Source organism: Xiphophorus maculatus, chromosome 20 (genome assembly GCF_002775205.1).
Source record: "Xiphophorus maculatus strain JP 163 A chromosome 20, X_maculatus-5.0-male, whole genome shotgun sequence".
Classification (NCBI taxonomy): Eukaryota; Metazoa; Chordata; class Actinopteri; order Cyprinodontiformes; family Poeciliidae; genus Xiphophorus; species Xiphophorus maculatus.
The window spans coordinates 13,544,277-13,560,989 of record NC_036462.1 but is presented as its reverse complement, the minus strand read 5'-3'; the positions used below and the strand labels follow the sequence as shown (position 1 = coordinate 13,560,989).

At 35.8% G+C, this 16,713-nt stretch overlaps 1 protein-coding gene across 1 annotated transcript in view; it reads right to left on the bottom strand.

The window, feature by feature from the left end:
- Positions 1–630: 630 nt before the first annotated feature.
- Positions 631–16,713, bottom strand: part of poc1a (POC1 centriolar protein A) — a 29,475-nt gene continuing 13,392 nt past the window's right edge. Inside the window, exons 10-11 of the mRNA XM_014475912.2 lie at positions 6,527–6,799; positions 631–791 (exon numbers count right to left, since the gene is read on the bottom strand). Coding sequence (XP_014331398.2) covers positions 657–791; positions 6,527–6,799 — 408 coding nt within the window. The 3' untranslated portion in view covers positions 631–656. The remainder of the gene's footprint in view (positions 792–6,526; positions 6,800–16,713) is intronic.

Below are 16,713 nucleotides of genomic sequence, written 5' to 3'. Positions count from 1 at the left end.
CGCCAGGATTTTTCCAGACCCTGTAATGCTTAAGCCCAAAACTAAGAAAATTAAAATGTAAACAAAAGTTTAAAGGAGCTTCCCAAAAATACATCAAGGCCTCTAATATCTTGTAATTGTTGGTTTGTTTTTTTTCTTTACTACGGTAAGGAAAATCTAAACCATTATCAGGCAAATGAAAGGCACTGCATTGTCTCTTTAATTGTTGCTACGTTTAATTATTTACTAAGTTGCCATAAGGGCTTAATTCTTTCTACGCATGCATGTTGCAACTGAAGTTTGAGCATTTAGTCTCAGTCTTCGCTTGGCAAATTGAAATGCAAACGCTAAAGAGAATCATAAAGGTTGACTACAGGCAGTCGTTCTGCACACACACACACACACACACACATTATATGCATGTATAGATGGGGATAAGGCCTTTGTCAGCAGAAAACAGCCTGCACACTCAGCACTGCTGTAGGGGAACTTCTCTAATATTCAACTCTTTCACCTCTGATATCTGTGTGTGAAGTAACCTGTGCATCAGCAGGAAAGCTCAGAAAGCATTTGTTTGGTTATGCAGCTTGTTTGACTGCAATTGTACGCTGGCATTTTTTGTACGCTGCCTTTGCAGCATTCGCTTAAGTCTTTTTTTTTTTTTTTTTTTGTAATCATCAACAGTGTTGATTTGGCCACCTTCTTCCTTCGTCTCGATTTTGGAGATGCAGTCCAATCTCCATCTGGTTCTCCAAACACTCCTTGAGCTTGTCCTCCGTCAGTGTCAGCCGCTGCTCGAGGATCGAAACCGTCTGGGTGGAGAAAGACGGGGACCAGAGAGGGTACAGATGGATGTTAGAGAGCGGCCGCACAGAATCAGAGTGAGGGTACTGACTTTATAATGGTAATGCAGACACATGTTCGACACAGAGATTCTGCCTGCTAGATGATCCAGCTGTTTTGTGTGTTTTTTTGTTTTTGTTTTTTTAATCTGCTGCTTGAGATGGCAATGCAAGAGTCTCTGTTGTCGGTATGCAGCTCGTCTTGTTTTGCACACAGACGACACAAGAAAGTCGCTTTCCGATCCAGGGCCGACATGTGTGGGTAGTGAGATCACAGTAAAACATACTTTTCCTCTGAGCATCATCCAACACTGACAGCATTTGTTGTGTGTTTGTGCTTCTGTATTTCAGCACAGGGCTATCTGAACCTGTTTATCAAAGGAGCCACCACCTATTTCCAGAGAAGACAGTATCTAGTGAAACAGAGTCCTGGTTTTAAGTCCTTTCAACATTTACTTATATTTTTCAGTTTTTAAAAGCCATAAAGTGGCAGTATTATGTATTTTCCAGGCACGTAATGCCATTTTGTAGCTCAATTAAATAGCTATCTTACCTTCAGTTGTTATAAAAATGTTGTACATATCAAACATGACTTAAAAAAAAATTGACGTCACAATTTGATGCCTTGAAATTGGCCCTCTGTCTCTAAGAGTAATAGTTCATATGATAATCTAAGCAAATGCATCGTTCCATCAGGTGTTTGCTACTTGCTATTGTCGCTAATCTGGAGGAGCTGATTGGGAGAGTCGTAGGGGAGGGATGCTCCTCAGTACAAATTAATATAACCAGAACATGATTTTATGATATGCAGACAAATCTCCAGTTGCTGGAGAGTTGTCTGAGATCGTATCTTGGCGTCATGTCAATTCAGTCTCACTACGGATGGATGCTTTTGTTTAGTTTATGCAAAGTTCAGACACTGCAGTTTGAATGTTTTGCATTATGAGAGGATTCAGCATACTTGAGTAGTAAGAAGAGGTCATTTGAGATCTGTTGCCTTGGTATCATCTCAAACAAGTCACTCTATTGTTCTCTAAACTCAACAAGACATTTTTGTCCACTGTATTTCAGTAAACTGTCTTCACCATCAACCTGAGATGCTGTCATTTGTTTGGCTGAGCTATTTCTGGTAACAGCCAAATGAACTGGTGTATCACACAAACTGGCTAGAGTGTGGATTTAATAAAAACGTAGTAAAAAGGTGATACAGTTAGCTTAACTCTCTCTAAGAAACATGTGTCAATCATCCCTTTTCCATTTTTGACCTACAGTAACTTATTTTCTGAGCTAATGTTGCCTTTTGGTGAACACAGTGGTAAATATAATCAGACAAATGAAGATGTTCAGGTTTGGGGCAACAGAAACATCCAAGTATGTCAGCATGTCTTGACCTGAAAATCTTCAATATGTTATTTCCTGCGCCAGCGAGAGTAATTTAGACATTCCTCATTTCTGGAAAGCGGCAAAGATGAGTCACTTCCTATGCAATTACCAAGCAGCCGAGTGGGGAGAAACACAACAACAAAACTCTTGTTTCATGACTAAATATTTAGCCACGGCGTAGTGTAGTAATCCTCGCCTTTTCACAACGTTAATGGCTTTGCATCAAATCCCATGCTATTTAATTTACGTCATTTTGTTTCTCTGGTCTTTAGAGATGTCGCACCAGGTTTCCATAATGATTGCACTCATTTATAGGTAGGTTTCAGGAAAAAAAAAAAAATATATATATATAGGGGTTTTCCACTAAACCAATTCCAGTAGCAGATGTTAGAGCTGGTTCCCAACTGGTTTCATAAAGTTAGTCAGGAATTTGTTTTGTTTCCACAACCAGAGGGCATTAATATGTCATTATGTAACTTGAGACATGTCATTCAGTGAATGTGTGATCTGGCCTCTGTATTCTAAATTTCTGTCAAAAATAACAGTGCAGAAGAAGAGTTCATCACCATGAACGGTCCCATTTCTATAGCCTCAAATCTGTTTTTATAAATTACATAAACAAGATTAGGTTAAGAGTTGAAATATTTTAATCTCTTTAAAAGAGAAAACAGCAACACTAGCTGATGGTTTATAATTATAGCTGGAAATAGTAATTAAAAGTGCCCCATCAAGCTGGTGCAAGAAATCCATTGGTTTGAATAAATACATTATAGATTATCTGGGTAAAAATGTACAAACAATTTAGTCTTGTGTACCTTCCAGTAATCTCTAAGAGGACGTTATAGTGACATTTTCAGTTTCTATATTTAACTGAAAAAGTAACTTTTAAAACAGAAACATTACCGAAATTTACAACTAAGTTGCATTAAATAACAAATACATTATTGAGATACTGATTGTCTATATCACAGGCTTACATAGAAATCAATACTTTAAATATTGCATCTTTGCATTCCTTTGTAATTGCAGTATTGCAAATCACAGCAGTGATAAAAAGTTGATACATTGTGCAGCCCTAGATGGAATTAACATGTAATAAGAGCTCAGAAAATGTTGAAACCAAAATATGATCAAACAATGCATCATTACCACAACAGAGCAATGGGTTCAACTTTGAGTGGGCGAGAGATGTTTTTATTCGGTTTGTTCAAAAAGATAACATCTCCTGTTATTTCACCCTTTTTTTAAACTTTCTTTCACTCTGCCTATCTCCTTTTTCAGGATCAATAGCAGCTTGTTCATCTCCCCGACCTGCAGCAGCTCCCCATTCCCCAACACAGCCAGGGATTGGTGTCTGTGTCTGTGACTCTGCATCCCCGAGGCACCAGCAACAATATACAGCCCTATGGTTTTCATCTGGAGTGGAAACCAAATCTTTATGCTCCTAAAAATAGAGTGAGCTGTTGCCCTCAGCATTACTGCCCTCTGTTAGAAAGTCGCATAACTTTGGGATGACGAAAGTTACAATAGTCTGAAAGTCAGAGTAAAGAAATCTGGTAATGGTGATACATGAGGAGAGAGCAACCCTTTCATCTGTATGTGGCAAGATGAGAACATTACACGTCAAAACGAAGAGATAAAAAAAAGAACTAAAGAGAACAAAACTGAGAAACAAATATAAAAAACTTTGTTTCTGGTCAACCAAAGAAAAAAGGAAGGCTCTTAATGATCTAAGAAGTTTTGGCCTGGAGCTCAGTGTTGAAGAAAAAGAAGTCATCATGTATCTCACCTTTTTATGAAATGTTAGTTTACTAGCAAAAGATGCAGATCTATGTCCAAATAAATAAGACTATTAGGACCATCAAAACTTCACTGACGAAAAAAAAAGAAGAAGAAAAAACATAGTTATGCAGGTTTATCAAGGATGTAATTACTTGGTAACAAATTTGGGTCCTAATCTATTTTTTTTTTTTTTTTTAGATTACCAGACTAAATTTCAACTCCTGATGGCGGCTTAATATCAACAACACAGCAACATAGATTCCCCATATGAGTTTGTCAACAAGTCTGGTAGGTGGAAATAGTTTAGAGAAGTTGTTAAAAATAACAAAACTTTGAGGCAAGCGGGCAATTTTGCTGATCTAATGAGTCTGGTTTTTCCATACTAATTCATAAGAGTGAACTGGCTGCTGCAGATCCAAGTTTGTTGCTCTCATGTGACCTCCTCTATGCATTTTGCTCAGATATATGTTTGAGATGTTTATGAAGCAGGAGAAAAACTTTATTGTTAATTTCTCTTTGCAAACTTCACTGAAACCTAATTATCAAGGTTTCATTTCAAAACATTGCTTGAACATGACTAAATTAGACTAGGACTTCAACAACTGCTTGGCATTTAGAAAAAAAACATTATAATAGAAAAGTGCCAGTTTGTTGAAAACTGTATCTGTATTTCCTGAGTCAGAGAAAGGTTTACAAAGTCAAGACAAGCATATGGAAGTATCTAAAAGTTTCAGCAGGTTAAATTTAAGACTTTGTTATTCAGAAGGTTTACCACATCGTGATTTTTGTCGATTTTCAATTACAGATCACTTCCTCCTTCATTACCTGTTTGCTAAATCCTGCTTAAGTCCATTTTAACACAGTTAAGAGTTGAATCTAAGACCTATATGCTTGATTTAAAACTGAATCATGAATTATTTATAACAACTTATACTGACCTTTCTTTAAATTTAAACAACTTAAATATATTTGTTAAATTATTGTTTGTGTTTCTCAGCTCTGACATGAGGGTCTGATGCCTTTACCCACAGATTAATTAACTTACCTTTTACTAAGTATACAGTAGAGGTGTAACTATTGTACAAGATCTTGTGACATCAAAACATTATAATATTTCTCGTTAAGGTAACTGATTTTTCAAGCAATAGACAGTCCTGGGCAGCCCAGTTCAATGTTTCTAAGACAGGTTTTCAACGGCGTAATAAGAAACATTGTAGTGATGAAGTGGTGAAAGCAAAGTGTTGGAAAGAGAATGAGCTTCTTAAAGAGACAGAAGGCCTTTTAAGGCATCAAATTACATAGTCAAATCACTTTTAAGCAATGTTTGATACAGCATTTTTTTTAAATGGCACTATGTGACTGGAAAATACATAATATACCTTTAAAACCAGAAATAAGGTAGTTCCAGAAGTTTGTGAAAAAAGACCCAAGTGGATAAATTCATCATAAATTGGCTTACTTTGATAAATATCAACAACCACACACATTTAGGGCACAACTAAATTAAATCCAAAACCTACAATGGAAAATCTCCACATACAGTGGACTCACTGTCTAGAAAAAGAAAAGTCACTGGTGAGTGATTTAAATAAAAGATATTTAAGAATTAACCTTGGTGGGTGGCTTGTCCCTTGTCAGTAGGTAACTATTATTATTTAACCATGAAGTGCAAAGTAATAAAAACCTGCAGGAAAAAATTAAATCAAAATCAGGACATGCAAAGAGGTGTGAGGCCAAAGCAAGAGCAGAGGTTTATTACCATTAATCTGGTAAACCAGCTTCAACTATTATTTTTTAAAATTCTGTTGACAAAAAGCTGAAATCTGTCGTGTCCTTCGATGTTTGGAACAAGAGTCTAAAATGTCTTCCATCTCTTATTTGTCATTTTTAGTGATCGTGCATCACTAAAAAACACTTATGGGTGTAACAAAAAACTGTGTGGTGCTTAAAAAAACACAAATTGATAAGAAGCAGAGCTTTTAGGGCTTAAAGTGGTTGCTGTCCTTTTCTGTTTTGTTCGATAATCTATTTTTAGTGCTGTAGGCTCAGGCTTCACACTGTGCCTTGCCTTCACCAGACGCTCACACTGAGAGTGGAGGCTAACTAGACACACTGGCACAGTGAGTCAGTGCAGAAAAAACAAAAAGATTTCTGTGTGAAGTGAGGTGAGTTAGCAATTATGGGACTATTATAAAGCGACGATTACAGAGACCTTAACAGACGCCAGCTTGAGGTGGAGCAAAAAGTATAAGTAGAAATGTATATTTCTGTTTTCTTTTTTTCCTTGCTTAGTTTTCCTAAAGGCAGCTATACTACATGTAATTTAACCAGTGATGCTTCCCTTTATATCTTACTATAGATATAGTGGTTGCTAATAAAACTGAAATGTTGCTATAAGTTTAAGAAATAAAACCTTATCTGTCAGAGTTGCTGAACAGTCTCTAAGCAGAGTTTTTTTTAAAATATTTTTCTTCTTAGGCGATTTGGTGTGAGGCACAACCACATGTTTGTCAGTACAGATCAGCACATCTTCTGCTTACCTGAGTGAGAACGTCCAGTTGACCTATGATGTGCTCCAGGGTGTTGGCTAAACTGGAGGGAACCCTTCCATCCGAAACATCAGACAGGCCTTTATCCTGGTGTGCAGGTAGTTGTGAACCCTGAGTCTGCTGGGTGGAGGGTGACCTGGTGGCGGCGTCTCTGTGGGCATGGGAGTGAGTCCCTCGACTGTGGCCGTCACTATGGCCGAAACTAAGAGTGCGAGCCGTAGTTTGAGTGTTTGGTCTGTTAAGGTGCTCGGCTCTTTCGAAGGTCTGGAAAGAAAGCAACAGGAGAGAAGTTGGACAGTCACTCTTACTGGATTTCATCATTACAGGAAAACTAAAAACAGGGAATTTACCACGCAGTCAGCTGGTGACAGGAATTGACTCCGACAGCAAAAATTTGACTTATCAGTCAGTGAATCCACAACAACTAAAAGATCTATTTGTGCTACCAATGCCAGGTAATTGCTGTAAACATCAACAATAAGAAACTAAGTTAACCATTTATAATAGTTTTTTAATATAAAAAACTTTTTTTTTGTATAAAAAACTAATATAAAACTATAAACAATAAACAAAAGAAGAACAAAATGTGCAACAGGCTAATATATAGGAAACTAAAAAGGTACATGCGTTACTGATACATGCAACCAATTAATTCAGATTAAATTAAAAAAAACATTTTACTTTTAGAGCCTCAGAAAACAGAAAGGCTGAACAGATTACAGAGATTTTTTTTTATCCTTTTGAGCTTTCAACTTCTATTGGCCACAAGCATTGTGGAGATACAACTTTTACAGTGGAAAACTTTTAACCACTGTATAGTTAAATACAACAGTGCCAAAAAATAAATAATGACAAATTTACTGACTTTTATTAGGTTCAAAGGTCACCCTGGCCCTATGAAGCTTTCTGTGTTAATGTGATCTAACAGACTTTAATACAGAAGACAGTTTCCATCATGTCTGAATGTGTGTAATTTTAAGAATCCTTTATTTCTTTATTGGCTTCCCTCTATCCATGTTGATATTCAAACTCTCTTCACTGTGAACAGTGAAAATGTTTTTCAGCTTCTTTTTTTGGCAGCGTTAGGTTTACTCCAGAAAATCTCAACTAATGTCTTCTCATGTGAAGACATCAGTTTGGGTCAGATGGCTGAAAGTCGATGCTACAAAAAGGATCATTATCCCATCCCACAATAAAACTGATTCCTAATACTCTTCCAAAAGCTCAGAGTTCAATCAGTTTTTCTAAAAGAAAATACCTAAAGCAGGCATATGTCAACCAGTTTAAATGAACCAGACAGAGTGTTGAAAAACCTAGTCAGAATTGTCACAACCCTTTTGTTCATGTAGAAATTTTGCCTGGCTTCATTGTGTTCTGCTCTTAATTGTGTACTAATGTTTTAACACTTAAGATGCAAAACAATTTAAATGCAGTGCACCATCACTGAATAGAAAATGGTCAGAAATGAAGCAAATTATAAAAAAATGAATAAAATTATGGAAAACTACCAATAGAGGCCAAAGTTAGAAGTTGCTGACTATTGCTTCAGCATATGCACACACAGAGTCAGTCTTCCTATGTTGTGATTGATTCAGTGATGCATTAACACATGAGCAGTCACATTTCTCCTTGTTTATGTAACCTTAACTATATCTATATGTTCCGTCATATGTCTCTGTTTCTGTGGGTGTCTGTCTGCTGGGGTATCACTCATGCATATAAGCAAGGGAGACAACAATTGTGTTACTCATCCCCACACAGCAGGAAACCTATTCTCGCTCAGTGGAACACGACATCAAACTGTGCTTCTTCTAAATGAAGCCAGATGAACAGAACCGCCAGCCATCTTTCGGCTCATCACGAGCAGGAAAAAATACCCATTGCCAGAGGAAAAGTGGGGAGGCATTTTTCTTGAAATAGCATGTTATCTGTTTCAGGGAGCTGACTCTTTAAAACTCTCAAAAACAATAAAAACTCAATGTCATGTCATTAATATCTGAAAACGACATTCACACAATCAGCATAGCTGATGAGATCAGACAACAATCTTTTGTTAGTCTGCTACCATTTGAAGCAATATCTTCATAGCTAATAAAACAAATCTAATAAGCTAACAGAATTCATCACATAAACAAAGAAAAAAGAGGCTATAAAAGTTGCTTTCAAAATCAATGATGCAATGCAGAAGAAACATCAAGTGAGTAATAATTATTTTTAATTATACTTTTATTTTGCAAAACACATGTCATTAAGATAAATAGCAATTTTAAGTCTAATATAAAATCCTTAAAAATGCTTCGGTTAGGGAAAAAAACAAGACATTTTACTTTCCTATGAAGGATTAGTTCAAACAATAAAATATGTTGTCAGGAAAATTGTTTCTAGCGACGGGTGATTTAATTTTATTTGAACATAGTCAAGCTAAACTCAGCCAGTTTGATATGTTAAATCAAATTGACTAATATAAGTTCTAGGGAAACTATGTTACAACAGTTTGTACATACATGCACAGACAAACGAACAGGCAAACAGTAAATACTTTTCTAATGAATCACTTGAAGTGGAAAACCCAACAAAGGAACATTTTCTTAGACCTAAATTAAACCCTGACACAATCAGCCGTCGCTACCCCATAGAAAACCAGTCATCACAGACATGTTCACGCAGAGTAGATTACTTAACTGTTCGTTCCAAGTGTAAAAACGAAACCTTCGCTGTCTGCAACAGCAGCTGCTTCCACCATCACTTTCTGTCTCAAAAGGACAATAATACCGCCTGAAGCCAATTTAATTTTTTTTTTTAGAAAATATTACAGTGCTTCTGCTTGCATCCTTCACCTTCATTAACAATCAACCACATAAGTATAACCTATATCCAAAAGCTATATCGCAGATTTGATGTGGGACTTCAAGATACCTTGAGCACTTAATATCTAACATGCAGTAGATAACGATCTGTGTCTTCACACTGATGACAGATTAGTTTTCGAGCCAACAAACTGTGTGACTTTCAAAACAGTTCATGCAAACACTACATTATAAACCTTTACACTTCTAAATATTTTTAGATTTAGATTTAACATTTTCTATCGCCTCTTTAAATGATAATGCTGTTGGTGATTATTTTTCCTGATAAGTTTTGAGGGTGAATCAATTTATGTAATGATTTAAATCTGAACCACACTTTCTGGATGTTCTCGATAAAGTTAATTCAGTAGTAGTATTAGTTTTCAGTTGGAGAACTAATACTAGTTAGTAGTTAGTATTAGTACTAACTAGTAGTAAGTATATGTATATACAGTACAGACCAAAAGTTTGGACACATCTTTCTAATTCAAAGGGTTTTCTTTATTTTGATGACTATTTATAAGGCCGGAAATCCCACTTATTAACCTGACAGGGCACACCTATGAAGTGAAAACCATTTCAGGTGACGACCTCTTGAAGCTCATCAAGAAAATGCAGAGTGTGTGCAAAGCAGTAATCACAGCAAAAGGTTGCTACTTTGAAGAAACTAGAATATAAGGGGTATTTTCAGGTGTTTTACACTTTTTTGTTTAGTGCATATTTCCACATGTGTTATTCATAGTTTTGATGCCTTCAGTGTGAATCTACAATGTCAATAGTCATAAAAATAAAGGAAACTCATTGAATTAAAAGGTGTGTCCAAACTTTTGGTCTGTACTGTACTTCCTATATACTGTATATATATATAGGAAGTACACAAGTACTTCCTATATGTTTATTAGGAAGTAATTAAAATAAAATATTTGGATAAAAAAAATGCTATTCATCAAAATAGGTAATACCTCATCAACTCCACATTTTTACTTAAATGTGATCACCTTTTCAAGAGAAACCATTAAAATTTTTTAAATTCTTGAATTAAAAGATACATAACAACATCCTGCATGACTCAGAGTTGGACACCAGCTTTTGGCCGTGATCCTGAGGAGTCTTTGTACTCCACTCCATATTAATATTCTTGGGTTTGGTGCTATAACCGCCTCTTTTTCCAAATACTACCTGACACTTTTATTTGCGTTTAAGTCAGGTGACCGTGGTGACATCTCTAGTGTCGGGTTGTCTTCTGAAATCAAGTCTACATGGACTTTGAGATATGCTTGTTGTCACTGTCCTGTTTGAAGGTCCAATGGCTCCCGAGATTCAGCTTCCTCAAAGACAGCATCGCATTTCTCCTGACAGTAAATTGAACACATCTTGCCCTCAACACGTCTCCAGTGACTAACAGAGCAAAGCAGCCCCAGAGCATCACTGAGGCATGGCGTTCTTTTCAGAGTACACTCCAATCTGGCTCCTCAAGACCTGCCACTGATCCAAAGGCTCACAAAGTTCCAGAGTTAATTAATAGCTTCACAGCACAGAATCCCTCAAAACGATATAAATACACCTCTTGGGTTTATTTATATAGTTGTGCACAAATTGAAGTTGACTTTTTATGTGCTTTTAGGTCAAACACAGAGCTCTTCAGCATTCAGTATGTGCTTCACTGTGAAAACTGTAACTTCAGTGTTAGCTGCCACCAAATCTTCCTGTAGGTTTCTTGCGGTCTATCAAGGGTTTTTGACCACCTGACTCTTCAGTGGCAGCTATTCATGACTGAGAATCCTTTCCCTTAAATGTGAGCTTTTATGCTTTCTTGAAAAGGTTAGGACAGGTGTACGGGCTATACAAAACATATTCATTATATTTTTGTTCTTAGATAATGAGATCTTTGTCTGGTCAGTTCTGCCTATTTTGAGCTAATTTCAGAATGAGCTGTTTTAAGGCCTCTTGTCACTTTGAATTCAAATAAGCTGCTGGCGGCCACACTCCCTCACTCAACATTTACACTCAGAAAAGAAAATTACTGCAAACAGATCCACAATTTACAACCGTACATCTTTGAAAAGCATAAGTGGAGACTCCTGCACAACCAGCAAGAATTCAGAAAGTGGTTTCTGGATGGTACATCAACAAAACACTCATATTTACCACCAGCCATTGTGCAGAAGTTACAGCTGTAAAACCAGCTGACCAAATTTAATAGTGTTGCTAGGTAGAAATAAATGGGATCTAAAAACAAGCTTGTCAAACAAAATGGTAGTTCCCGGGTAGGTTAACATCACTCTGAAAACCCAAGAAATTTGTTGGTGGAAAAAAAAAATCCAGATTTTCCAAAAATTTAACTTTCAAAAACAGAAAATTCAATTAATTGATCAAATCAATTTATTGCCCAGCTGTTTGTTCTTTTCCAATCTGTTTATTGCAAACACCTGAAATTTTTTTTCATATACTTTGATAATAAATCTAATATGCAGTAGGAGTTAAAAAAATAGGGTGCAACTGTATATTCATGCTAAAGGTCCAGGGGAATATTTTAATATTCTACTTGAGTTCCAAATAAAGGTTTGTTTGTTTTTGGTTTAACGACTATGGAAAGTGTCAGTTTTCATCTTCTCCTATTGGACAATATTTCTCTTTTGATCAAACAGGAAAAGCTGGTAGGCGTGTGTGTAAGTATAAATGCACTTCATAATATCACCCCTGAATGAAGACAAACATTTTCACCAGCTGCTCAACTCAGTTAATTACAGCTGAGCAAACATTTTATGAAAAACTGTCAGCGAGGCTCTTTCTTTATTTAAGCCAGTTGTGGTTCAGGAACTAACGATAGTTAAAGATTCAATAAGGGATGGAGTATCTCGCATTTCTCTCTCCATGTTTCTCTAAACTCTTCCTTCTGTCATTTCCTTCCTTATTTGTTATAATTTCTCTTTGACTGTCCATCCTTTAACATGTATAAACCATTGCCAGCTCTGGTTCCTTATGGTGTTGCATGACTTGTTCCTGTATTGTCTACCTGCTCCCCCGGCTTACCTCTACCGTCATCTCCCCCTCTGCCAGAACAACACTGTTGCTCCTTCCCTTCACCAGACCATTATTTTACCTTCACTGTTATCCTGTCTTCAACAGTCCCTCATCACAACTCCTGCCTCTCTCTTTACCTCCTGCTGTCAAATGCATTCAACTCCTGCTGTCAAAATCATACCACCTGCCTTTTCTGTGCCTGCACCTTGAAGCTACACAGCACAAAAAAACCTGCACCAAACTGATCAGTATAGCTGTACTGTTTTACTGCTGCACAATGCTTTCAAGGGAAAAAATAACCTAACCCTACATAAAATAAGGGTTAAGGAGATGAATTTCCCTTCTATCCATTCCAGGTCCTAAAGCTGAACACTGTGGTGGTTCTTACATACAGTATGTGTGTGTGTGTTGAGCCGTGGGGAGAAGCCTGCTAGGAGAGCACAGCTCGTCTGTCAGCACACGTGAGCGAGAAAAAGACCCAGATGTGGAGCTGGAGACGGAGGGAAAGAAGGAAGGGAGGGCTGGAGCCAATGTGATCAGAAGGAGCTGATCTGCCTGTCAGCAATGGTTGGCACTCGCACACATCAATGCATGCATGTTCTCATGAAAAAAAGCTGCGGCAAATTAAGATTTGCTGCAGCGAGGAGAGAAAGATGACCAGAATCAGCCAAATGCTTTCTCAGTTTGTAGGTGGACAGACTTGGTTTTGAATCTGGTTTGTTGTTTTCAACAAATGGACTTTCGTGTTTCTGGTAAGGTGACCATAAATTACACATAAACCTGCTATGTTACGTCAATCAAAGTGACAGATGAGCACATAAAACCCTCTGAATTTCATTTAGAGAGAACAGAAGATGAAATTAGCTTCTTTTTAGAACTTACAGGTTTACTGTGTCATTTGTCAACTCCTGTTAAATCTGGGATTTTATTTATATTATACTGATAACGCTGGAGTTGTAGAATAAAAACACCTATGAGTTATTGAATGCAGATCTATTTTATTAAGTTAGAGTATCAACCCAACAAAATAAATAAAATAAATGAATAAGTCATATAAGAAGTTTTGTTCAATAAATTATGGGTTCCAATGAGGCTCATTTGTCAGATTAAAAATACAATTTGGGAATAACCTTTAAGCAGGTATAAAACATATCTTTCACTAAACCCACATTTCTGATTTAAAGATGATTTTTACTGGTCTAATGTAATATTCAGTATCTCACAAAATTTGACAAATTACTGTACACATAGTTATTAAAAGACATTACTCTCACTGCCTAACAATAACTCAGACTAAATTTCTTGTTTTAAGTCAATTAGAGTTACTAATTGACAATTAGAGTTACTAATTGACTTAAATTTGCCAAATTACCAAAAATAGTTAAGAGTTCAATTTATTTTTTATTTACTTTCTTGAAATTCAGTAAGCTTCCATACACCAAAAATACTACCGGTATTCCTTTAAACAATTTTTGGAAAGGCTAGACGATGAAGTAATCTGTTTGTGTGTTTCTGACTGGTTATTTCACAACACGAATGTTAATTGGAGGGACACTTGTGGATGTACAGTATGTTACAATGCTCTCTTGTGTAACGTCATGGAAAAATCTAAAGAAAGCAGCCAAGATATCTAGAGAACTGTGGACCTCAACATGTCTGGTTCATCCTTGTACTACGCTCAGATAAATGCTGGTAAACAAAGTTATGTTTTTATGAAGACCATGGCAACGTCCAGCAGTCATACTGTTCAGGAAGGAACAGTATATTTACACTGCTGAAAGATCACAGTTCTGTATTAAAAATTATTTTTGGGAATATTTATTATTTCTGAAAAAGTGAATGTTGGAGGGTTTTTAGCTGTAAGATGTAAATCAAGTTCATTGAAAGACTTAAAATAACTCTTCTGCATTTAATGTGCATGTTCTACATTTTTACATTAAAAAGAGTTTAAAAAAATAAAGCTTTTTCACAAAATTTAAGTTTGAAATACTCCTGTAAGCTGATGATCACACAGCATTGTTAAAATAAAAGCCCCTTGTACACATCTTCAGTCTGTACAATGTTTTATTAGAAAAAGTTATAAAACATGACTTTGTTATACTAGATTTCTTCTTTATGTTTAAACTTGTTGACATATCAGTCATCAAAGTCTTTTTCCTGTTCTTCCTCTAAGGCAAGAAATGACTGGCAATATTCGAGAAAAAGGAGTATTATTAATGATAAATTATGAATGAATAAATTATACATAAAAGATAAATGTAGGCAGCTTTTGGCCTCTAGGCTGAGCTCACCCTATTATTATAACTACTCAGCCAAAGGCTGTCACTGAATCCATGAAAAAAGATTAAATAAAAGTCACTTTTATAAACTATTTAAGTTTAAAGAACCCAGTCTATCTTCTTGATCCTTTGCCTTATTAACATTTCTTCTAGTATAATCCCTGACCTTATTGGCATCAAAAGTTCTTTAGAGCTTCAGTTATCAATATTTCTGTAATCGCAGATAGTTATGAGCACCTAAGATCAACTGAACTTATTTTTTTGATTCCTGAAAAAGTTTCAAAAATCCCTCTGAGGAAAGACACTTTTCTGTTGCATTTAGGGTTACAGATAAGCAAACAATGTTCTGATTCAAGACTGTTTTATTTAAGCATAAAGCAGGTTAATAAATAGGGATCTTATGTTGCACTCAACTTTCCACTTAAGTTGAAATTTAAATCTAGAAGTTTCATCACAGCTGAGTTGAGCCCACAGTTGGAAGATGTAAAATCTGTAGCATTTGGTAATTGTGCAAGCAAGTATGTAGAATATAAACAAAGTATTTCTCTCTTTTCTTTCCCCTTAAAACTCTAAGGGAACCTGTTCACAACTAAAGGCTGAACAGAACTGTGTGATGGAACATATTCAGGTAGAAAACATAAGGTAAAAAAACAGGTTTAATTATAGATTTTATCACAAAAGTGGTTATTTCAATTAATAACTATTAAAAATATGATTTTAGTGGGGATTGTGCAGGAAGTGTGTACAAATGTGTGCATTCTTCTCTACTTTTATAGTAAATACATTCTCATTTACTGGAAATTTTTGTTTGTATTCCATAGCCTTTTTTTGTTTGTATTGGATGATTCTTCGGTTTAAGGTCTAAAGGAAATGTTTCCTTTACTGTACAGTATTTTTATTTCATATTCTGTTTTTATATATTATAAATTTTATCTTTGTGTGAGTCTATTTGTTGTAAATGCCTGCCATGTTGCTGCTTTTGCGTAGAAGTTTCTCCATTTCCTTTATTTTGGGACAATAAAGGATATTTCTTTTCTAGTTTATTCTATTTACAAGTCAAAAGATGCACTTCAATCTCATTGTTATGGAAATTTAAATGAAAAAAGTATTCCATTCTATTCTGTGCTATTGGTTTAATGCAACAGAAAAATCAAAAGTGTACATAACCAGTGCATTTCTGCAACAATGGACATTTTATACGTGCAGGAGCCATAATAAATTGGCCAGTTGGCTGTTGTTCTCTGACTTTCCAACTTCCAATTACAAATGAAACACCACAAACTGCGGGAGTAAATGGTTTATGCCTCCATATCAGCATATAAACAAAGAACTCCACAAAAAATCTGGTTCTTATTTCAGTCAAAACCAAATGAAAACAATGTGAGACCTAACAAGAAGAACCACAGTAAAACACAAGCATTCAGAGACATGCATGCATTCTCTATTAAGATAATGCAGATGCAGAACAAGATACAAAGCTACTGAAGCACTACAATCACACACTTGAGTAAAAAAATTTAACTGCAAAAGTGTTTTGTGTTAACAGCGGTAAAGTAGATATACTTTGCAAACAGATCCACAAAATGTCCCTACTGTCGCCTTAGTTCCTTCAAAATATTTCTAGAAGCAAGTGCTGATATGTTGGAACAATAAATCATTAACCTCCTGTTTTATCACCACAAATTACAGCCTCTACCTGTAGGGAAGAGCTCACAGTTTTAGATTTAAAATCTGAAACTGTCAATAAAACAACTGAAGCTGTTTTAAATTAGTTTTTCTTCTACTTTTTGTCTTCTGACAAAGAAAGATTCAAAACAAATAGCAACATCAGTTCTATTTTCATAAAGCAGAAGCAAATCCTGCCTTTCCATTAGTGCTGATGCTTCAGATTGATTTAGAAAACAACATTTCACAGATAAAAAAGGTCAACTCTTTTACACAAACACATGAATCCTCAAGAACATGCTAAATTATTGTGTGACTCCACCTTCTCCATATGATCCAGCTGGCCATTTTGTTATCTTTCAGA